General features: G+C 43.1%; 1 protein-coding gene across 1 annotated transcript; it reads right to left on the bottom strand.

The window, feature by feature from the left end:
• ERICH5 (glutamate rich 5) lies at positions 1,058 to 24,371 on the bottom strand. The gene is made up of 3 exons (XM_018058274.1): positions 24,202 to 24,371; positions 3,454 to 4,695; positions 1,058 to 1,651 (listed from the first exon to the last, which is right to left on the bottom strand). Exons 1-3 carry the CDS (start codon positions 24,257 to 24,259, stop codon positions 1,497 to 1,499), a joined length of 1,455 nt encoding a protein of 484 aa, XP_017913763.1. The 5' UTR covers positions 24,260 to 24,371; the 3' UTR covers positions 1,058 to 1,496.

The raw sequence follows: 24,551 nt of genomic DNA, 5'->3' as shown, positions 1-24,551 counted from the left end.
AAAGATATCTTTAGGTCAGGAAAAACACCTTTGGATGACAAAATGTAGCCTAAGAGATGTTATATCAGTTCTGAGTTATTTAACTTTCTGACCCCAAATTATTGCTAGTTTTGGAACTACACCAAATATATAGTGTTACTAAGCTTGACCGGCTTTGGAATGAAAACATTAGAATCACACAAATCCATATTTTAAATACTTTTTTAATGTTAAGTATAAATGGGAACCCTTGGTACTTGTTATTCACTTATTGATTTAACAAATATTTATCAAGCACCTATCATTTTCATGAAAGCACCCGTCTTTTCCATTAACAGAGTAAAATGCATGAATTCAAAGACACATAAAATAGTCCTTCTCAATAAAATCACAATCCAGCTTCTTTATCTTGCAGACAGGATGAGGTCATCTACTTAAGTAACTCCCCTTGTTACCTACCTCAATTCAACTCTTTAAAGTCAGGAACATAAAAACATTAAAATCAGAGTAAAGATAATTCTCCCCTCTATTCTATGTTCTTAAAATTAATTATATCATCTTCATAGTTTAATACAGAAGCTAAAGTAAAAGAGTCTAGTTAATTCATCTAAGAAGTTATCTTTAAACTATATATTTACAAATAAGATAAAGATACTAAATGTGTCCAGAATATAATTCTATCCTGATATTCATAAGCACAAGGCACTCACTGGTGAAAAAGATTGCTATCATTATTCTTATTCACATATAATCACAGATAATAATTTACCAAAATCCCGCGGCAATTTTGGAGGAATTCTTGATAGGTGACTTTCTATATCATTTTAACATTAATGAAATATTGTAAATGGTTTTTAAATCTTGATTTTTTTTAGCTCTTTCCCACCTCTAAAGCCTAATATTAAATCAAAGTAATCTTAAAAAAAAAATAGAGCCCAAGGAATAGATTCCACATAGTCAAAAATCTACTTTTTAATTCTTGCTGTTTGTTGCCTCTGAAATATATTTAAATGTCAATTTAAAATACCTTTAATGTCAGTTAAGGGAATAACACCAATTGAAACACCTCACATACATGCTTTAAATTCTGTGATAGGAAAGAAATACTAGATATAAGTTGCCCCATTGTTGTTGATCATTCTTATTCCATCCTAATTCTGTATGATTTCATTATCATGAGCTGCCTAAAATTTTTTACTTAACTCCTTTCTCCAGTCACCTATACTTAAAGGTGTATGTTTTCTTTTAGGGTCTCACTGTTCTACACTGAATGGACCCATTGCCACAATTAAGAAAATGCCCTCACACTCTTAAATGAACATATACTCTAGTCAGTACCGGCTCTGGCTACTGTAGTTCTGAATTCTAAGTAGCAAAGAAAACCATTTATAGCTTAGCAGTTCTATGGAACAATGTAATGAAGAACATGATAACCACATTTTCCTGGTATAAAGCATGTCGATGTTGAAAGATACCAGCTGTAACCACAACTTCACTGCAGTTTTCTGTCTTCTCTGTTATAACATGCTGTGTCCCTTCACCCTTCCATCCTGACCTATCTGTGTGGCTGCTGAAAGATCCATGACTTCTCCTGTTTCTTCTTCTTTTGTTTCAGCTGCTTCACCAACTTTCTCACTCTCCATCTCTGTTTCAACTGTTTCTCCTGTCTCACCTGGAAAATTAACCAAAGGGGATATTAAGAGATACTTATTTAGTATTAACAACCAAGTGCCTCATACCTGGTTTCCAACAGGGGCAGCTCTTGCTCTTTAAGTCTAAACAGTAGGTTTCTCTAGGAATGTCAAGAAAGGCAATCGCCCTGGGTCTCTGAGATCCTCAGAGGGCCGATGTCACTTACCATTTCTGAGTCTTGGCACTCTCTTATATAAAATCAGGATGAGGAATTACCCAGGAAGTGATGGCAGAACACATTACAAATAGAAAGTTCAAAATATGGTCTAGGGATGTCCAGAAACTTGTCTTGTTTGGTCATTCTGGTGTTTAAAGAAAATAATCATCAAACTTTTAACGAGCTGAAACATTTAAAAGTCCAGGTATTGCAAATACAAACGTTTCCCTAAGAAGTCAGTTCAGGCAACACTGGCCCCTATGTTTTGAATGGAGCCAAGAAGCAGCTGCCTCTTTTGATAGGATTGTGCTCCTGTTCACCAAGGTCCCTGGGGCTCCCCACAACATTACATGTGCCCCTCAATTCACCCACTGCCATCATCCTAGGCCCCAAAGACTTGAGTGTGCCAAGCCTGTATAACAAATATACGCTTTTACTTGCTTCTGCATTCTGATTTCCAGAGCATTTGTATACACCTTCATTAAAGCATTTACCTCAATAGATTGTGGTATTTTGTTTAAATTCTGCCTTCTCCCCACTAGACTGCGAGACCCTTGAGGACAGGGACTATCCCTTACTCCTGCACTGGGCACCAAGCAAATGATTAGACACTCAAAAACTGCTGCATTAACGAGTGAAAGAATTAAGAAATAGACTGACGAATGTTTCACTTAATTCTACTGTAAGATGAAGTTACAATTTACCAAAATGTAAATCCTGCCCCAGAAGAATTTTTTAATTTTAACTCCAATAAAGAACAGTATAGATTCCATTTTTTTAATACAGGTAATGTACATGTTTTAAAAATACCATTTGCTAAGACATAGTACATTTCTCTAGTCTTCTCATAAACAAAGGAGGAGGACAAGGGGAGATTGACAGTAATTTCTAAAGGTAAGATTGCAAAGATGAAAATGACACTCTTAAGAGGCATTATTCGTGTGTTCTTTCATTAAAAAGTCAGTTCCTGGGCTTCCCTAGTGGTTCAGTGGTTAGGAGTCCCCCTTGCAATACAGGGAACACTGGTTTGATCCCCGATCTGGGAAGATACCACATGCCACGGAGCAACTACACCCACGGGCCATAGCACTGAAGCCAACTCACCTAGAGTCTGCTCCGCAACAAGGGAAGCCACTACAGTGAGAGAAGCCTGCGCACTGCAAGTATAGAGAGTAGCCTCCGCTTGCCGCAGCTAGAGAAAGCCCACACACAACAAAGACCCAGCGCAACCAAAAATAAATAAATAAAATTATATATTTTTAAAAAGTCAGTTCCTCCACTGACCATCTTTACTTTGGATCCTCATACTATACATGGGGCCTGATGAAGAGTGAAGTTGGAAAATTTCAGAAATTTTAACATTCCTTCAGTATCCCATTTCATTTAACAATGAAACTAGGTTAAAAATCTAGATACTTTTCTAAAGACTATGCTTTAGAAAACTTTTGCTGGAAAGCCAAGTGCCTGTTGTTCAAGTCTGGAAGCTTTTTTAGTTTGGGTCATGGGAACTTCAACCACTGAGAGACTCCGGGATAGGGGAGCTGTGTGTCAGCCTCCCCCACGCCCCAGAGATGATCTCTTACGGAGCACATCTAAACAACCTGATCTGACAGCATGACTTTTACCTTCAATGTGTTGGTCCTCTTCGTTAGTGTGAATTTTCCTGGCCATTTCCACCAGATGTTCCATGCTTTCAACTGTTCTTTCAGGTTGGAGCTTCTGCATGTTCCCAGGACCTTCCGCAGTTTTATGGAGTGAATCAGCCTTTACAGCTGTCTCCACACACCGACTTGAGTCCAACACTTCCGGTCCGCCATGCTCTTTGGGAATCGTCTCTCGAAGCTGGGGCTGCTCATCTTTCCCCAGCGTTTCCTGAGGTTGCTTCTCTTCCTCGGCTCCCACAGACTGACTTCCGTCTGACACTTCCAGTCCGCCATGCTCTCTGGGAATCGTCTCTCGAAGCTGGGGCTGCTCATCTTTCCCCAGCGTTTCCTGAGGTTGCTTCTCTTCCTCGGCTCCCACAGACTGACTTCCGTCTGACACTTCCGGTCCGCCATGCTCTCTGGGAATCGTCTCTCGAAGCTGGGGCTGCTCATCTTTCCCCAGCGTCTCCTGAAGTTGCTTTTTTCTCTCGGCTTCCACAGACTGACTTCCGTCCGACACTTCCAGAGATGCATTCTCTTTGGGAACTGTTTCTACAAGTTGGGACTGCTCATCTTCTCCAACTGTTTCTTGAAGGTGCTGCGTCTCAGCTGTTTCCACAGGCTGACTGCCTTCCAACATCTCCGGAGATTCTGTCTCCTTGGGAACTGTCTCTGGGAGTTGGGACTGTTCACCCTTTCCTCCAGCTTCTTGAGATCCTGGCTCTCTGGCTGTTTCCAGAGGAACTCTCTCAGCTGTTCCTAGAGGCGTCATCTCTCCGGCAGCTTGTGGATCCTCAGTACCTTCCACTGCTCCAGGAGAGTCCCTCTCTCCCGCTGTTATCAAAGGCTGATTCTCGGCTTCCGCTCCTAAAGGTTCAGTCTCAGCACTTCCTTTCAAAGGCGGAGCCTCTGTCACCGCTTCCGCATCCTCCTCCTTTCCTTCTGCTCCTGGAGCACCATCTTTGCCACCTGGCTGAGGTGGCTCAGACCCCTTCGGTCCCTGCAGAGGCTGAGTTTCCTCTGTGGCTCCTGGTGGGTCTGCAGTCTCCTTTGCCAGGGGCTGTTCAGGGAGGGACTGAACACCATTAGCTGTGGACGCGGCTGAGATCTTGAGCTTGTCTAATGGAGGAAGGCTTTCCTTTTGTACTTTGCCACCCAAAGTAGATTCTCTTCCCAGTGCACGTGGTTTTGGCTGGACAAAGCAGGACTCACTTTCTTCTGTGGCTGAAAAATAGATATTTGAAGTTACTTTTTATTATTCATTTGAAAAGAAAAATACAAATTATTATTCAGTTTCTATCCTGAGAATGGAGAAGGCAATGGCACCCCACTCCAGTACTCCTGCCTGGACAATCCCATGGATGGAGGAGCTTGGTAGGCTGCAGTCCATGGGGTCGCGAAGAGTCAGACATGACTGAATGACTTCACTTTCACTTTTCACTTTCACGCATTGGAGAAGGAAATGGTAACCCACTCCAGTGTTCTTGCCTGGAGAATCCCAGGGACGGGGAGCCTGGTGGGCTGCTGTCTATTGGGTTGCACAAAGTCGGACACGACTGAAGCAACTTGGCGGCAGCAGCATCCTGAGAAAGTGTATTGCTATGAAGAAGCAGGTTTAACGGTTCAAGAAAGTCTCGGGTAGAATCGAATACAGAGAGGCTATACTATGCCCTTAACACACCACAAGTCAAGTCTCTCTATTGTTTTCAGCTCAAATCCCTCATCTTAAACATGAAATCCTTCAAAATCACATTCTTTTCCCCTGTTTGTTCCTTGTGCACCTGCTTGTGGCTCCTGTCCCATATTCTAATTTAGTATATTTTGTTTCCTCACACTCTTTCCTCTGTCCTGCCCTTTGTCTTCCTTAGGCTAAGATTTCACAGCCTAAGTAGTGGCCCTTGGGCTGCTAGAGAGGTCTTATCTTCTGCTTAAAGTAGAAGGACCATCCAAGACAGAATACTAAAAAGCAGAGACGTTACTTTGCCAACAAAGGTCTGTCTAGTCAAAGCTATGGTTTTTCTAGCAGTCATATATGGATGTGAGAGTTGGACTATAAAGAAAGCTGAGAGCTAAAGAATTGATGGTTTTGAACCATGGTGTTGGAGAAGATTCTTAAGAGTCCCTTGGACTGCAAGGAGAGCCAACCAGTCAATCCTAAAGGAAATCATACCTGAATACTCATTGGAAGGACTAATGCTGAAGCTAGAACTCCCAGTACTTTGGCCACCTGATGTGAAGAACCGACTCATTGGAAAAGACCCTCATGCTGGGAAAGATTGAAGGCGGGAGGAGAAAGGAAGGACAGAGGATGAGATGGTTGGATGGCATCACCGACGCAATGGACATGAGTTTGAGTAGGCTCCAGGAGGTGGTGATGGACAGGGAAGCCTGGTGTGCTGCAGTCCAGGGGGTCACAAAGAGTCAGACACGACTGAGCAACTGAACTGAACTGAACTGAAAGCAGAATGGCCCTCAATGAATGGAAAAGGCCCCATGCCAGAGAAGCTCTACTATATAAAGACTGAGATGTCTGGGAGAGAAAGTAGCAGGCACAGTTCATTTGGGGGGAGGGGCAATTGGGAGAGAGCTCAAGAGAGAGCTGGGTAGAATGCATTTTTTTTCCCCCTGCATTTCTGGCTCTTCCTCCAGTTGTGTAACCTTGGGAACTTGGTTCCCAGTAATCATGTCTGTAAAATGGCAGTGAATCTGTTTCTCCCACCTGTGTCATAGTTGCATGAGGCATCATATGACATTCAACAATGAAGGCAGAAATGTTCTCTGAACAGTCTAAGAAAGCAGCATGGCAACATGCTTACACCCTTTGACCCAGTGATCCTGCTTCTGGAAATTCATCCTAAAAACAAAAATATCAGTAATATGCTTTGGGGAAAGTGTATCAGCCCAGTATTCTTTCAAAATACTGGGGAAACAATTTAAAAGTCTAATAATTTAGGAGAAAGATCAATAATCCATTAGGTAGAATATTATTGTACCATGAAAAAGGGTGATTACGCTGACCATATGCTAAAATAAGATAATGATTATATAATAAGCTAAAAATCAGCACTTCTAGCTGGATTATCAGGTAAAATAATGCATAGAAAATGTGTACTACCACAAGGCCTGTTTTGCAATTAAATGTTCAATAAGTTAGCTATCAATTTTATATCTAGTACAATTACAACAGTGTTGATCATTGGAAGGGATAAACAAGAAAAATAGAAAGGGAGATATTTGAAGAAAATAAGCCAGCATGTTAAAATGGGCCTCTAGATGATATATTTCCTCTTCTTTTTTCCCCCCAAAATATTTTTTCTTCCTTTCTTTCCTAGGTTACCCCTGACCTAAGTTATACAGGTACATAGTTTAAAGAGTTATCTGCTTATCTAATGTAAGTTAAGATATACAACTAAGACTCAGGTCTCCTCTCCCATTTCCCCTTCTCTAGGGTTAAATATTTTCATTCTTTTAGCTGTTTTTGGAGGGATTTCCCCCCCTATATTTCTAAGAGAATTGCTACTTCTTTGTTTTTTAGTTTGGCTATTTCAGTGAATTCCCACTATGAAAAACATTTTTTCCCCTCGCCTCCATTCAGAAATTGCACATTAGTATTGATATAAAATAGTAATCATGTTTTAATTTAGATTATATTGATATTCAGTTATATGTACATATAATAAATATGTCTGCAATGAAGAATTGAGCTAGGTAGTCAGCTATTCAATTTTTTGTTTTTCCCTGAGTTAGTAACTGTCATGGTTCTTTACTTCCTTAGTTTATGTATTCTCATGAGTTCAACTCACTGCCAATTGTTTCTCTTTCTAATACATTTACTCACCTCAAACAGTCTCCCAGCCTATCGCTGAGAATGTGTGTGGATCCCCCCATGGAGAGGGATTAGACATGAAGCTGGAAAAGCACAGTCTAGGGAGGATTTTGTGAGACACAGGGCACAGGCTGTGGGCCTGGGGGTCCATGGGACAAAGCTGGGAGGAGGGCTATCCTTCACTCCCCCTACTCTGGCCTCATCATGCATGGAGCCTTCAAATTAACAGCGGAGAAGGCAATTTAACAAAAGTGATTTCTCAGGTCTATAAAGAAATTCGTTATGACGAGACAATTCATTTAGATGCCACACAAAGGATGTTTTGGTGATGGTTGCCTTAGGGAACTGACAAGGAAATGTACTATTATACTAATCACAAATGTCTTCCAAATTATATTTTCTGGGAAAACAGTTATTACAGTGATCAGCACTGTCAGTTAAATGAGACGAATGACTTTCAGCCAGCAGTGCCAGCTGTGGGTGCACTCTAATGTCATCATTTTTCTAGAACAGAAAGCTGTGGGGAAAATAATGTGTTGACACACCCAAATCATACCACTCAACTTCATGTTTTGAAACATATATTGTGCTATCAGGATTGTTGTTGTTCAGTCGCTAAGTCATGTGATTCTTTGTGACACCATGGACTGCAGCACATGAGGCTTCCCTGTCCCTCACTATCTCCCAGAGTTTACCCAAATTCATGTCCATTGAGTAGCACCGAACAGCCGACCCACTGGAAAAGACCCCAGTGTGGGGAAAGATTGAAGGCAAAAGGAGAAGAGGGAGGCAGAGGATGGGATGGTTGGAGGGCATCACTGATTCAATGGACATGAACTTGGGCTATCAGGATAAGTCAAGATTTTTTTTCTCAAAAAAAAACAAATGCTTTGTGAAAATTTATCCACAAATGGTGTCTTAGGTGTCCAAGGGATCTATCAATTTCTTCCATAATCAGAACATTTATACCCATGGTTACAGTATGAATTTTCATTCTTATGTACTTTTCCTAATCTTAATGGCAGACCTGAAGTAGGAAAATGTCCTTGACATATAATAATCTTATATAGCAACCTGAAAATAGTCAACCGAGCTGAGAAATATTACAAAGAAGTCACTGTCTCTAATACTTTGGGGGCTTGCCCCCCAAAGCTAAAACATTTTCAAAGTGATCACCGAAAACTAGAGAAAATGCTGAATGTGTAGTGACACACTCATTTGGTGATTCCTGTTGGTTAACTGCACCCTGAATTTTGAAATAAATGTATTTTGGAGGTAATGATCTCTCACTAATCACTCAATAGTTTTTTTTCCTACATGACGGAAGAGAATAAGCTGCTCTAAAGGGAGGACAGATACCTTATGACCCTGAAAATGACACCTCTTAATGTCTGAATCCTGGTTCTTCCACTTACTAGCTTTGCTCAGCCTCTTTGTGCCTCAGTTTCATCACCTGTAGAGTGGGAAGAGGGGCAGCTGAACTGTTGTGCAGATTACATGAGTTAACACCTGGAAAGCCACTAGCACAGTGTCTGGTGCCCCCTGAGCATCAGTCAAGTCAGCCATCGTGAGCGTTACACTTCACGTGACAGCCCCAGCACGGAAGAGGTCCTGGCGCACACAAAGAAAGGGAAGGTCATTACATTCATCCTAATCCTACTACCTTTCTCTGAGCCTATTCAGAAAGGACAGAAGATCAGAGTAGGTAAGTGAAAGGGGCTGGAAAACAAATGCTTGTTTCAAACCAACTCTCAGAGAATGCCACAAAAAAGACAGTGTTGACCACCGCACTCCCTTTCTTATCCTTAGGAAGGTTTTTATCCCCAGCTGCTGACGACGGACATGTTTTGGATCTAATCATCCTCTTCAGCTGGAGCCGGGGGTTCCAGACTGTTCTGCTGTTGAGTGTGATCCTGACCCATCATTTACTTAACCATGCAATTCAAACTCTCCGGACCTCAGTTTCCTTATGTGATCTTTGCCTTTCAGGACTGTCAGGATAATTGATAATTCTGAGGGGTTATATGTGTCATTACCCAACGTGGTATGAGACATGAGAAGGTACTCAGTAAACAAGGGATGAAGCAAATGGCTCTGCAGGTTTCTCACTGCATGGGGGTGTCCTGCTGAAGGGGCAAGGGAGGCCTGAACCCCAGCCGTGTGCACTGGCAAGGGTGCAGACCTCAGGGGTGGGAAGGGCAGCTTTTTCTAATCTCATAAAGGTCCTCTGTGGGCTACTGATGGCAATCAATTAAAGATAATTCTGCAACAGAAAGAATGAACTGCAACATTAAAGAGCTCGGATAAACAATCCCCTAAACACTATAAAGCTGTCACTGTTGACCTATAAAATTCTGTTGTTACCATGGTAAGTTTTAAATCAGATTGTTGACAGATAATGGAGTAGTATTTGCGTCAGCCATGATTTGACTGGAGTTGACTGGTATCAATAAAAGCCAATGTTAGCTTTTATATAAATGTGTCTGTGCTTAGTTGCTCAGTTGTGTCCGACTCTTTGAGACCTCATGGACTATACAGGCCATGGAATTCTCCAGGCCAGAATACTGGAGTGGGTAGCCTTTCCCTTCTCCAGGGGATCTTCCTTACCCAGGGGTCAAACCCAGGTCTCCCGCATTGCAGGCAGATTCTTTACCAGCTGAACCTCAAGGAAGCCCAAGAATACTGGAGTGCGTAGCCTATCCCTTCTCCAGCAGATCTTCCCGACCCAGGAATTGAATCGGGGTCTTCTGCATTGCAGGTGGATTCTTTACCAACTGAGCTATATAAATAAATATGCTTCATTCTGTTTGCTGGCTTTGATTTCATTTATTGAAGCGCCTACTATATGCCAGCTCTGGGCTAAGCACAAGGGTTACAGCAGTTAACAAGGAAGACCTGGTCCTTGTCATCCTAGACTTCCTTGTCTGCAGGGAAATTCAAATAATATCCATTCCCTTATTAAACACAACTTGGTACCTAGGCACAATCTCTTATGTAAGGATCTCCATGCTCCATCCACACGGTTTTGTGACTGAGTGACTTCACTTTGACTTTTCACTTTCATGCATTGGAGAAGGAAATGGCAACCCACTCCAGTAATTTTGCCTGGAGAATCCCAGGGACAGGGGAGCCTGGCTGGTTTCTGTCTATGGGGTCGCACAGAGCCGGACACGACTGAAGCGACTTAGCAGCAGCAGCAGCAATATGCCTCCTGTAGGTAGAAGGTTCTACATCTTTTGTTCACAAACAGGAGACATTCTATGCCTAATCTGTATTATTATGTAATAAGTATTGTGGACAGATGCATTGTTTCCACATCCAAAGTTGTTTAAGGATATGTCTGTTTTCTGAACCCTACATTTTATCAAATCATACACTGCTCTGGGCGTAATTCTTTGGTGCTCATTATCTCTTTTGATTCTGTTGTAAGTTGATCCATGCACAAATTTGTTGTGACAGCTGAACTAACAGAACCCTTGTTGCAAGCACCGTTGTGATAGGCACACAAAGAAATTAAATACTAGGCAATATTACAGAAGGGATTAGAACCAGAGCTAACATACCTGAAATTCACATTATGGTGGAAGCTTTTCTACTCCTTTCATTACTCTAATCAAGAATGAAGTTTCTACCCAGCAAAGAGAAAAACTTGAGGTCAATATTTCCTATTCCGTGGCTAGAACATATCAACCATCCCAAAGATCTCACTGGATGGTCTGCTGAGTTTTCTAGAGAATCAGTAAAAGCGGGATCCTCATATTTTCCCTTGCTGCCACCATTTCTAGGTTCTGGTAGCTTCTGAGTTTTGGGAACCAGGGACGCAGCATGAATCTACTCTAAAGTAAGAGTCCAACTCAACTTCTCATGTTCTTTCTTTGCTTTCTCCTCAATTCCATTCCATCATTTCGCCATCCATCCAACAAATTCTTCTGTAGCTAACAGTGGGGCTATACTCCATGTTTCTGCCCTTTTCCCTCAGCAAAGTATGTAAAGATACTGACCCTGTGTGCCACGGCACAAATGCTAATCCCCAAGGGTGTGTTCTATCAGTCAATAGATATTTAAAAAGGCACCCATTTTGGGACTTCCCTGGTGGTCCCGTGGCTAAGACTCAGAGCTCCCACTGCAGGGGGCCTAGGTTCCATCCCTGGTCAGGGAACTAGACCCCACATGCCACAACTAAGAGTTTACATGCAGAAACTAAAGATCCCACACGCAGTAACTAAAGATCCTGCATGCGGCAATGAAGATTGAAGATCCCGTGGGCCACAACTAAGATCCAGCACAGACAATACATAAATAAATTAAAATTTTTTAAAAACGCACTCATTTTGAAGAGTTACATCCCATGTAACTGGAGTATGAAACCATTTGCCAAAAAAACCCTACAGAGGGCAAATAAAGGTCAGACAAACCACTCTTCATTTTTTAGTAGTACTACCTGAATTGACGTATCTAAAACTAGTTTTGACATCACGAGGTAAATGCGTTAAAGTCTGAAGGTAAATCTAATTTTGAAATTTAAGTACAGAGAAACAAGAACATGCAGTTGGAAAGATATTACTGGAATATTTGATAAGTACACACGGAGATGAGGTGAGGGGCTTTCGCCTAGGGGAGAGGCTGACATTTAAGAGCTGCAGAGCCAGTCCTCAAGCCATGATGAATAGTCTCCTCCTTCAGGTACGACTTTCCAGTTTCATTGTCTTTGGTTTCCTCTAGACTCCTATAAGATGAACTCTTATCTTATTTCAAAAAAGATGTTGCATTAAACATCACATTAAAAAATATCAGCAGTAGTTGCACTTAAAAAGGCTAGTTTCATTGATCGACGGTCATTACTGGCACATGGGGATCCAATGTCTGGGCAGAAATGCAGTCTAAAAAATCAAAGACATCTCAATGAACAAGGAAGAAGAGAGACAAAGTGAAGATTATCTCTCTGATATTCACACACCGTGACCCTTCACCAAGCTAAGTGGGTCACACCCATGATGCTTCACTAGAAACCAGAGTGGCTAACATTTACTGAGGTACGGTGCCTAGAGCTTTACAGGGATCATCTCATTCAACCTTCACAATAACTCCACAAAGTAAGTCATTATTATCTCCATTATACAGCAGAGGAACTATGACACTGAGAGACTAAGAACCTTTATCTAGGAAGAGCACCCAGTTAGAGGCGGCAGAGTCTCAGATGTGAGCCCAAGGAAGTGGGATTCTACCTTGAAGATTTACGTGCTTTCAGGCAAACTGTGGCCCCGGAACCTGTACCATCAGTGTTTCATGGGAGGTTCTGGGGTTTTGTTTCAGTGCTGATTCACAGGCCCAACCCCAGAGCCATTGGCATTGCTGCCCAGCTTCAGACATCGGGCCTGGTCTCTGTCCTCACGCTAGCATGTCATGGGCAGCACAGAAGATGAGGTGAGCAAGCTGATTCAACAGTGAAGCAAGGGTCAGAGCTGGTCTAAGAGAGCTCCACACCGGGGAGCAAGACTTCTCTCACGCTTCCTCACACCACAGAGCTGGGCGGGTTTGGTAAGCCTCCATCTCAGCTAGGTCAGGACAAAGAGGTCTTCTAATTTCCCATCTGAAATGAAGGTTTACACTTGCTGTGCCTTGCCCTCTAAGGGCAGTGACCAAGGGGCTCCACTGATGCTCACAGTGGTGGCCGTACTCCCAGCTCAGCCACTGAGTCCATGTCTGACTCCATCAGGGTGTCAACCTGGGATGTACAAGGGCATCAGCGGCCAAGAGCAGGGGTCTGCGCTCGAGAAGGAAGTATTCAGTTAGTGAGTCCGTGGCTGGGATGGAAACTTAAATTTTGCAACAGAGCAGTCAATTACCTCAGACATCTGGACCTCAAGTCTTGGTGGTTAGCACACCCTGAGAGTGTCCAGTTCTAGAAAGAGCAGGGGGCAGACCAAGCAGGACTGGGAGCCCAGGCCTTTCAGCTGACTACTGTTACTCGTCTCTTGGGTTAGGGATCTCGGGCTAGGGATCCATATACAATTCAGATGACTTTGCATGACTGACACGGTCAGTACTGATCATATTAAGGGAACTGAGGGGCTTTGTTTCCCAGAATGAAAAGTCACTTGTAACAACGCAGAAGTCTTCCTCTCCCCAGCCTAGGCACTTTGAGGCCAGCACTGGGCTTCTGGCCCAGACACTTGAAACCTAAATTGAATGAGCTTCTCTTTTTAAGCAGAGCATTGAAAAGGCTTGGACCCAGGAAGAAGCAGGTTGAAACAAGAATCATAGAAACAATTAAACTGGAAGATTTCAATAAGACTAGAGTATAAAACAAACATCTACTCTCCACTTCTTCAAGGCTCAGAGTCCCCAAAAAGAGTATCAGAGAAATTTAGGAGGCAGTGGTTAGTCATGTTGAGAACATACCCCTGATACGATATGATGAGAAGGGTCCTATACCTCTGCTCTTTCCCTTCCCCAAACCCATAATCCCAGTTTATCACAAGAGAAACATCAGACAAGTATCAACTGAGGGACAGTCTACAAAGTAGCTGACCGGACCTCCTCAAAATTGTCAAGGTCATCAAAACGCCTGAGACAATGTCACAGTCAAGAGGAGTGTGAGAAGACATGACGGTGACAACCAAAAGCAATGCAGGCGATGGAACCCAGAACAGAAATAGGACATGCGAGAAGGACTAAGGAAATCTAAAAGCATGCGTGCGTGCTCGCTCACTCGGTCATGTCCGACTCTCTGTGACACACTGACTGTAGCCCGCCAGGCTCCTGTGTCCATGGGATTTCCCAGGCAAGAATACTGGAGTGGGTAGCCATTCCCTTCTCCAGGGATCTTCTCGACCCAAGGACTGAACTCGGGTCTCCTGCATTGCAGGTGGATTCTTTACTGTCTGAACCTCCCGGAAAGCCCAAATAAAGTGTAGACTTTGGTTAATAATAATGTATCAAGCTTGGTTCATTGTTTGTGACAAAGCCACCCTACTAATATAAGATGGGAATAATAGGGTGAAGTAGATGTGGGACTTTCTATACTATCATCATAATTTTCCTGTAAATCTAAAACTATTCTAAAATCATCTATTTTTTTAAAATTGTAGTAGGAAAACACAAAAAGCAAGTAAAATAAGTTCTAGGAGCCTTAGAAAAACTGTTTCATAAAACTTTTGCCATCTGGATAACCATTTTTATGATTTTTGAATATTTTGGTACCATTAATGCTATTACTAACAGTATTTGTGACACTTTCCTTTAACAAATTTACCAGAAAGGAAAAAAAAATTCAGGAACTCAAAACATTTAGAGATCTAGACCTTGATCTTGAGGGGAAAAAAAATCAAATTGTTATCTAGGAAAAGCAATAAAGAAAAATTGAGATTTACTAAAATTGATATCAATGAGAGATCATCTTTATTAAGGACTTATTAGATGATATTCCAAGCCAGGGGTCAGAATTTTTTTTCTATAAAGGGACAGAGAGCAAATATTTTCAGCTTTGCCAGGTATGGGGTCATTATTTGCATGTGTGTATGCTAAGTCACTTCAGTTGTGTCCAACTCTTTGAGACCCTATGGACTGTAGCCCAGCAGGCTCCTCTGTCCATGGGATTCACCAGGCAAGAATATTGGAGTGGGTTGCCATGCCCTCTTCCAGGGGATATTCCCCTAGCAGGGATCAAACCCAAGTCTCCGGCAGCTCCTACATTGCAGGCAGATTCTTTACCACTGAGCCACAAGGGTCATTATTGCAACTACTCAACTCTATCACCTGTCATCACATTGAGAAAGCAGTCTTAGATGATATGTAAATCAATGGGCATGTCTGTGTTCCCAAAAAACTTTATTTACCAAAAAAAAAGGTCGTGGGGGAACTTCCCTCTTGGTCCAGTGGCTAAGACTCTGCACTTCCAATGTAGGGGGTCTAGGTTTGGTCCCTGTTCTGGGGACTAGGTCTCACATGCTGCAACTAAGACCTGGTGCAGCTTAATAAATTTTTAAACATTGGTATTAAAATAAGAACAGGTAGTGGGTGAGTTTGGCCAACAGGCCACTTTGCCAACCCCCTGCTACAGGCAATACTTAGACTACATTCCAGGTACATTATACATATTAACTCATTTATTCCTCAGAACAAATGAGGAAATAGGAACTAATTGTTAATCTCATTTTACAGATGACATCACTGAGGCATAAAGAGGTTGAGTGGCCCAGTGTCATACAACTAATAAATGACCCTCTGATATCCTGAACCAGATTTGAACCCAGTCTCACTTCAGACCCACATTTTAAATTGGAACTCTATACTGTCTCTTAGCATGCTGAAATTTTCTCTCTCATGTGTGCCCTCCACTCTAAACCTCTTTCACACACATACACACTAAGTCGCTCAGTTGTGTCCGACTCTGTGACCCCGTGGGTATAGTCCATGGAATTCTCTAGGCCAGAATCCTGGAGTGGGTAGCCTTTCCCATCTTCAGGGGATCTTCCCAACCTGGGGATCGAACCCAGGTCTCCCGCATTGCAGGTGGATTCTTTGCCAGCTGAGCCACAAGGGAAGCCCAAGAATCCTGGAGTGGGTAGCCTATCCCTTCTCCAGGGGATCTTCCCCACCTAGGAATCAAACCAGCTATCAGGGAAGCCCCCAAAGGTGATCACAGCCTCTCATAAGTATCTAGTCTGTAGGGGCTGCTCCAGGGCAAACAAAGGAAAAGGAAATTAGCCAAAAGAAATTATGCGGTTCCTATCAGTTTTAGGGACATGAAAAAGGTTAGAATAAGTAGGGGGGAAAACGTTCCTTATCATTACCGATGACAGGGAGAAGGAAGCGAGGAGAGCAACTGGGGAGGACATTGCAACAGAGGTCCTCACCGGGACAGTGAAGGCAGGAGCTCTCTCTCGGGAAGAAAAACTATGAGCGAAATTGACAGAGCAGTTGAATGCCTAGCCCAGGGCCTCCCATCTCTTTGATGTCACGGCACACACGGAATAGGGTATTTGTGCCACACACAGAGCAGTAGACGAAGCTACACTGAGAGGGTTCGGGCCGTCTGGACCCTGCCCTGTGGCCCGAGAGGCCGGGAGGAAGGCTGGCACACTGGATCCCATGCTCACGGGCTGGGAAGCACTCACACACACAACACAGGGGACAAAGATGTATTTCAATCACCAAAGACAGACCAGAGCAGCAGTAGCCAGGCAAGGCTGAGAAGGCAACGAAGCAAGGTGGTCTGCGAAGATTGGAACTCTCTCATCCTGCAGGGCCCTTTAGGACTACGTTTGAAAGAAAAGCTGCTTGTTGGGGAGAGCAGAAAGGGCTTTTTCACTGAGTATGAAGACAAATACATTACAGGCTTGTAACAGTATGTCCTTGAAATGAGTGTCCTGGTGAAGGGAGCAGAAAATTAATTGACAGACAAAAATAAATAAATACTTGATTTGATGGTACATCCTTATGCCTGTAAGGGAAGGAAGCAGATAGCCTTTCTTTCAGTGGACAGGAGGCAGGTCTATCACTGATCTCCCAGGGGCCTGGCATGGGGGGACCTGGAACAGCCACAACGGAGCTGGCTGAGGCAGAGAGCTCTGGTCATAGAAGAGGCTTGTTGAGCAGTTTCTTGACCGAGAGTCACCTTATCCTACGAAGTCAAGTTCATTTTGTACTTATCTGTCTTAGATGATGATAACTGGTGCTATCCTGATGTCTACTCTGAATTATACTGGCATGGCCTTTGAGTAAATCGTATGTAAATGAAATTTGACTTCTGGTGACCTGGAAAGTAGATAGATAGGGCAGACGTGTCATGATGCTTCTTGCATCTTTTTATATCTTGACTTTCCTACTTAATGCTCATTTGGACATGTCTCTTATCTAAATAGTCATGTATGGATGTGTTAGTTGGACCATAAAGAAAGCTGCTGAAGAATTGATGATTTTGAACTGTGGTGTTGGAGAAGACTCTTGAGAGTCCCTTGGACTGCAAGGAGATCCAACCAGTCCATCCTAAAGGAGATCAGTCCTGAATATTCATTGGAAGGACTGATGCTGAAACTGAAACTCCAATACTTTGGCCACCTGATTGGAAGAACTAACTCATTTGAAAAGACCCTGATGCTGGGAAAGACTGAAGGTGGGAGGAGAAAGGGGACAACAGAGGATGAGATGGTTGGATGGCATCACTGACTCAATGGACATGACTTTGGGTAAACTCTGGGAGTTGGTAATGGACAGGGAGGCCTGGCGTGCTGCAGTCCATGGGGTCGCAAAGTGTTGGACACAACTGAGCGACTGAACTGAATTTATCTAAACAGACATAATACAATCTGATGGTCTCAAAGCAAGTAAAATCATACAGATTTGAAAGTCAAGAAGTATTTGGTATGAATAAAGAGCATGTTATCAGACCTCAGGCAGGGTCTTTTGTCTTATTTGAAAAACCAGGCTGGAGGAGGGGCTGCAAGGACGGTCAAGTGTGACATCTAAGAAAAGAGGGTCATCCCTCCCGGGTTGTCAGCACCCACTCAGCACCTCACCAGAGCCCGGCCCAGTTACCCCGAGGACCCCAGAGCCCCCTGGGCCCTTCCATGGGGAAGAAAATGGTGTCAGCTGAACCTGACCCCATGGCACTGACTGCCCTTTTCTCTATCTCCCATGACCCCCCTTGTTTCTGAGCACGCTAGCATTGCCTGGCTTATTTCACCCACTTTCATAAAGTGTAATGCCCATGGCATTTTAGCTATTTAAAATGATCTGAGGTTTTTTAATTTGGGTTTGGCGGGGGGGGGGGGGGGGGGGGGGGGCTTCCCTCCCAATCTTCATCCTTAAAGGACACAGCTCTGACACCCCAGAATATACACAAAAGAATCAAGTCTAGGGCCAGAGGGCAATTCCCAAGGAAGGGTTTAAGGAATGTGAACAACAGTAACAGCTCCAGGGAAGTAAGGAAGCTTCTGAAGTCTCATGGTACTTTCCTGACATTAACACTCAATTGGAGAGTTATATTCAGATATTTAGCTTTAAAAAAACAAAATCATTACCTGGGCTACCTACATTTATATACACTGGGATTCAAATCCTGGCGAAGTTCAATGTTTTATTTATCAGTTTTGGTGAGCCTTTCAAGTACTAAGTTTTTATTTTAAACTTGTTGTAAAACATTAACACAAAAGTGAAAGTGTACAGGTGAGCTGGGATGTGTGGCAACCTTGCAGAAGTATGATTTCAGAGAACACAAGAAAGCTTTGTTTTGCTGTGTTGGTCTTTTTCTGCATGACCTAGGAGTCCCTTCACAACCCGACCCTGTCTTCTCAAGTCCAGCTGGACCAATGTTACCTTCCAGTCTTTGCTATTCTGCGGGGCCTGGTGCCTACCCTCCCTCTGCTTCTCTCAGGAGCACTCTCATCTCCCTGAATCCCCATCTCTGTCAGTCCATCCATTCACCCAGCCACCCCCTCAATGTGGATTGCATGTCTTCTATGTTGACAGCTACATGATGAGTTCTAACAGAACCGGGCCTGGACCCAGATGGGACTGGAGTTTGTGAAAAGAACAAGATCCATCATTCACTAGCTCTGAGACCTTGGGCAAGTTACTTATCCACCCTAGGCTGCAATTTTCTAGCTGAATTCAGTGAAACTAAGGTTCTTATGAGGATTACACGAGAATACAGGCTCAAGTATCTGGAACCAAGTGGGTGCTCCTACCTCGTCTCCTGATTTCTGCTCCATGGCATGTTTTGATGCAACTGTACTAAACATCAAAAGACTTTAATTTTAGAAAAAGATGTGTTGGTGATGAGAGTGTCATTTGGTATAACCCTTATGAAGGCACTGAGGTAGTTAGCTCTCAAAATTAGAAATGTGCATGCCCTTTGACCTAGCAATGCCACTTTTTGGGAAATGGCCTTACAGTTACGCTTGTGCACTTTCAAAATGATGTATGTGTAAAGGAATTCACTGCAGCCTCATTTGCTGGAAACAAATCAAATGTCCCTCACTGGGGGTTTGGTTAAATAAATTACACAGTGGATTCTTAACCAAGGGTAAAAAAAAAAGAGAAAGAAGTTCTCTGTATTACAGAGAGATTATAGAAAGAGCTCCATATTTTTAGGTGAAAGAAATTAAGTGAAGAATAATAGTGGGTATAAACACCACATTTTATGAATAAAGATGGGAGAGGGAAATAATATTTGAAATCCATAAAGAAACTTTGGACGAATATATTTTTTTTAAAAAACCTAATAAAAAAAAACCTAATAAAAATTTTTATCTATAGATGTGATTTTACTGAGCAGATGGTGAGGCTGGGGTGGGAGGTGGATTTTTCACATGTTTTCAGTTTTATGACTATTCCATTACAATTAGCTGTATGTAATCAGGCCCACCCAAAGACTTACCAAGCATGCTATGTCAAGCTTTAGAGGCAACACAAAGACATACAACTCTGTCCAGAGACTCTGCACTTGAACCAAAGAAATCCCATTTATATAATACTCTATGCAAGAAAAGCCTCTAACACTTACTTTAACATTATGATTTTCGTTCTTCAATTACAAAGGAGAAGTATTCAGGACTGAAATATCACTGTGTGAAAATACTGGTTGATAACTAAAGGTATTTCTGCTGCACAAAGGTCAATTCACATAACTGTGAAATTCAAGCCTCATCCTATTTATTATCTAGGCAGTGGACTCCAAGCAGCTAGTGAGAGTTCAGATAAGAACAAACACACGATTACAGCTGTCAGTGGAAATGTACACATGAACCTAGCAATGAATTCGTCAATAATTACCATCTATTTACTCTGTCCACATTGGTGTTTTGGAGAAGGAAATGGCAACCCACTCCAGTGTTCTTGCTTGGAGAATCCCAGGGACAGAGGAGCCTGGTGGGCTGCCATCTATGGGGTCGCACAGAGTTGGACACGACTGAAGCGACTTAGCAGCAGCAGAAGCAGCATTGGTGTTTAAGCTATAAAACCTCTGGAAGAAGTCTGCAAGAAATGGGTGGCATTTTTATCAGGAAAGAGTGGGGACAGTAATTACACTGAGAAGCAGAGGGCTAGCAGCATGGGGAGGAAGGTTCGATGCCAAAGGCCTGGAAACTTTTGAGTTCCATTAACGCCTGTGAAGTCATCAAAACCTTTGTGTTCAGATTCATAAGCTCCTGGGGCACTAAACAGAAAAAAAATTGTTCTAATATGTAGAACATGCTTCCATGAACACAAGAAATTCCAAACTCAATCTGTCTAGTTGTCCTTTTGGAAAGAAAGTCCTCTTTCCTCACCCATTTCAGGGCATTCAGTAAAAATCTATGTGTGATGACTACCACGTAAGTAGTAGTAGTGTTCTGCACTTTGAGTAGCAGTGGGTAATTATTTACATCAGAGCCAGTCTCCATACTGCCCCTCCAACCCCGTCCCCTCCCCCCCCAACCATCTCTTTTCCTAGGGAGTCATCTTTGCAGGTGATGAAAAGCAGCTCAGGGGGATTTGTTATCTCATGCATCACAGCAAACATCTCCACGTGATCAACAGAATGGGTTATTCCTATTCAGCCTAAGAGCTACCTAACCAGCAGTAACTATCTGATTCATTGGAGCCCAGAAAATAAGTGCCTCCATATTTTAGTGTTATAGAATTATCGAGCTGTAAGTGATCTCAGAGGTAATCTAGTCCAACTCATTATTTTATGATTCTGCTGCTTCCAGGTTAATACTACCTTATATATAATAGTTCTTAAACCAGTTACAGAAAACTGTTAAGCAGAACTATCCAAACACAGATACAAGTCTGCAGCCGATTTGATATGTTTTAGCTTTAACTCTGGAGAAGGCAATGGCATCCCACTCCAGTACTCTCGCCTGGAAAATCCCATGGATGGAGGAGCCTGGTGGGCTGCAGTCCATGGGGTCTCAAAGAGTCGGACATGACTGAGCGACTTCACTTTCACTTTTCACTTTGATGCATTGGAGAAGGAAATGGCAACCCACTCCAGTGTTCTTGCCTGGAGAATCCCAGGGACGGGGGAGCCTGGTGGGCTGCTGTCTATGGGGTCACACAGAGTCAGATACGACTGAAGCGACTTGGCGGCGGCGGCAATAGCTTTAACTCATGGTAGCTTCCCTGGTGGCTCAGACAATAAAGAATGTGCTGCAACATACGAGACCCAGGTTCAGTCCCTGGGTTAGGAAGATCCCCTTGGAGAAGAGAATGGCTACCCACTTCAGTATTCTTGCCTGGCCAATTTCATGAACAGAGGAGCCTGGTGGGCTACAGTCCATGGGTTGCAAAGAGTTGGACATGACTGAGAAACTAACACACCCACACAGCTTTAACTCATGATATTGTGAATTTTAAAAGAATCTCTTATGATATGAAGATTATCTGTATCCTTATGGGAGGCCACTGGAAACTTCTCTATATTAATGTTAAAAATACCTCTAAAGCTACATGTCCTCTAAATATTCCTAGTTTAAACTTAGAAGCAAATATAACTTCATATTTCACTGATTCTTATTTAGGGATAAATAAATATTTTACTCATGCTAGTATGCTAGGTGAATATTATATTTATTACATATTTCATTTAGGGATTATAATAAACTCTATTATAATATTAAATTTACATAGTAGATACTCGATTATACTTTCATGTGTTTCTTTTGTTGTTTGCACAGTGAATGACCATATACCTAATGGGGATCCAGAATAATGTAAGACAAAAAGAGGTTTAAATCAAGTTGTCACAAACAGATTTAAGGAGGAAAAGAACAGATAAGAAGTCAAATTATGGAATCAGAGTACTTGAGTTCAAAGCTCAGCTCTGACTCTCAAGGAGCCCCAGAAGCTGGGCAAATTACTCTTCTCTGTAAAATGGGAACAATCATAAAACTTAGTTAAAGCATTGTTGTAAACATAATCATTCAACAATCATGTGCCAAGCATTGTTAAGCACTGGGGGCACAGTGAGTAAATGCATGTGCCAGACATTTAATAAACTTGTACTATTTTAATCTAAAAGCACATACGCACAGGCTTTGGGTTGTATACAGAATTTAAAGAAGTTTTGAGCTACAGAAACAGGAATGAATTATTTATGGGGCCTCCAAGTCCATGGGGTTGAAAAGTCGATGAACATACAATAGTATCCAATTACAAGGGAATACTGTCTGAGGATCAGATGCAAAATACACCTGTTGATTGATTCAATATGTGCATCAAGCAATTTATTAATTAATTTTCTACGCACAAAAGCTGGTTGTCAGTTGTTTTAACATTTCTTTCAGAACAACATCCGTGAAAACTTAGAACTGCAATGAAAGCATGAATAAAAAAAATGAAACAGTGTGACTCATGTGGATAGTTATTTATATTGGTGATAAAATGTTTATTAAAATAAGGTTATTCATTATTTTCTAAGAGGATTAAAAAACCCTTCCAGCCACTGAACATTTTGCCCCTCCCCAAGAGTAACATTCCCTACAAGTTTTTATCATTTAAACAAATCTACAATGATGATTTAGTGCTCTGCTTTTTAAATTCCTAGGATATCTGGGGGTGTGGCTGGGGGATAAGAGAAACCAAAGCATATCTTCCTGAAGCATCAGTTTTTCATACTGAAACCAACAAGGACTGATCATGGAATGGAATGCAAAAAAACAGAATCCATCTGATTTCATAAAACATCAAAGAAATTATTCCCTGCTCTGGCCTCCAGAGAGCAGGTTTTGAGGACAGAAGTGTTCATCATTTGTAGGAGAAAGGTTAGCAAGCCCTGTACATTAGAAATGGATTTTTTCCATCTCTTCACATTGTTGTCAGTTCACCAAGGGTTTGGAATCACTTTTATACAGGGCTTTAAATATTTTGCCTACTTCCACATTTCTATTGCTTTCTGTTGTCTATGAAATTAAAAATAAATTATTACACACCACAAAAATGACTGTAACAATGCCTATTTCTGACTAGACACAGTGTCTGAGCTTTGAAAGAGCATTCTTGAAAAGCCTGGGCGCTCCCTACTACAAAATCAGAAAGACATGTTATTGGACTAACACAAGGTACTAAAAGAAAACTTGTGAAAAGGAATTAACCGTTGTGTAGAATTTCTCATAAAGTCAGCTTTGAAGAAGACTGTAAATTAACCTGAAGGAATGTGCTTAACCTTCAGAGCTTTGTTCAAAGCAACAGCCACTCAAAATCTAAGACGTGAAGCTGCTATAAAACCCAGACATTCTCTGGTTCATTCATCTTTCATTCTTTTCACAGCACTTATCACTGTCAGAAACTATGGCAATCACCTGTTCACCTTGTTTGATGTCCGTCTTCCTCCCCACCCCCATCCCAGACCCCAGGAGTAGGGTCTTTGCATCTTCAGCACCTAGCCAAGCACCTGGCTATTGTATAGAGACAGTCAGAAGCGTGTGGTGTATTTTTACGTAAGTTTCAGTGAGGACCACTTTTCATCACACTCGTATTCATCGAGAAATACTTAATCCAAGGATGGTGGACAGTGCATCTGACCTCTTTAAAAATTCAGGAACCTGTGCGCTGAGTAAATGCCCATCTGCACAGCAATCTGAAATCTTGTACACTGAAGGACAGGAAATTCTGCATCTGTTTAACAGAGCGCGGTGGCTGACCGCGTTAGGGACTTAAGACCAACTCCCCGCGCTGCCACGGGCAGCAGGGTCTCCCCACGCCTGGGCTCCCTCCCGCGTGGGGCACCGTGGGCAGCGGAGCGCACGCATCCTGGGCCACGGCAGCGCCGCTCTGGGTCTCACTCGCATCCTTTTGGAGGAGCCGCCCCCTGCCCGGCGGGGTGGGCACGAGTCACACCCGTGGGACCCCGGGGGAGCAAACCCACCCAAGCCCCAGGGCGCGGGCGGGTTGGCGGTGGGGCCGGGTCCCCTGCTCACCATTGCGAAGCCTGTTGCCGTCGCCGGCCTTGTTGAGGGCGCTGCTGGAGCAGCCCATCGCGGGCAGGAGGGCGCCCGGAGGGCGAGCGCGGCGACCGCGCGGGCTGGGGAGTCTGACCCGGGATCCCGCGCGAAACGCTCACGCGGCACAAATTCCTTCAACTCCGAGCGGCTGGCTCCTGCGCTGCAGAGCGCAAGCGCGCAGCGGAGCGCTGGGTGGGGGCGCGCACCTGGAGAGGGAGGCGAGCCGCTCGTGGGGAGAAGGTGCCAGGGAGGGGACAGCGGGGACGCAGAAGAGGACAGAGACAAGAAAGGAGCCAGGTAGGGCGAAGGTGGAGAAGGCGGTAAAG

Source organism: Capra hircus, chromosome 14 (assembly GCF_001704415.2).
Source record: "Capra hircus breed San Clemente chromosome 14, ASM170441v1, whole genome shotgun sequence".
NCBI classification, from domain to species: Eukaryota; Metazoa; Chordata; class Mammalia; order Artiodactyla; family Bovidae; genus Capra; species Capra hircus.
This window is presented reverse-complemented; position numbering and strand designations above follow the sequence as displayed.

Coding starts and splice junctions, on each gene's coding strand:
- ERICH5 (XM_018058274.1), bottom strand. CDS start 24,259: ATGGGCTGCTCCAGCAGCGCCCTCAACAAGGCCGGCGACGGCAACAGG. Junction 4,696..24,201: donor CGGCAACAGGCTTCGCAATG/GTGAGCAGGGGA, acceptor TCTATTTTTCAG/CCACAGAAGAAAGTGAGTCC. Junction 1,652..3,453: donor AGAGGACCAACACATTGAAG/GTAAAAGTCATG, acceptor TTAATTTTCCAG/GTGAGACAGGAGAAACAGTT.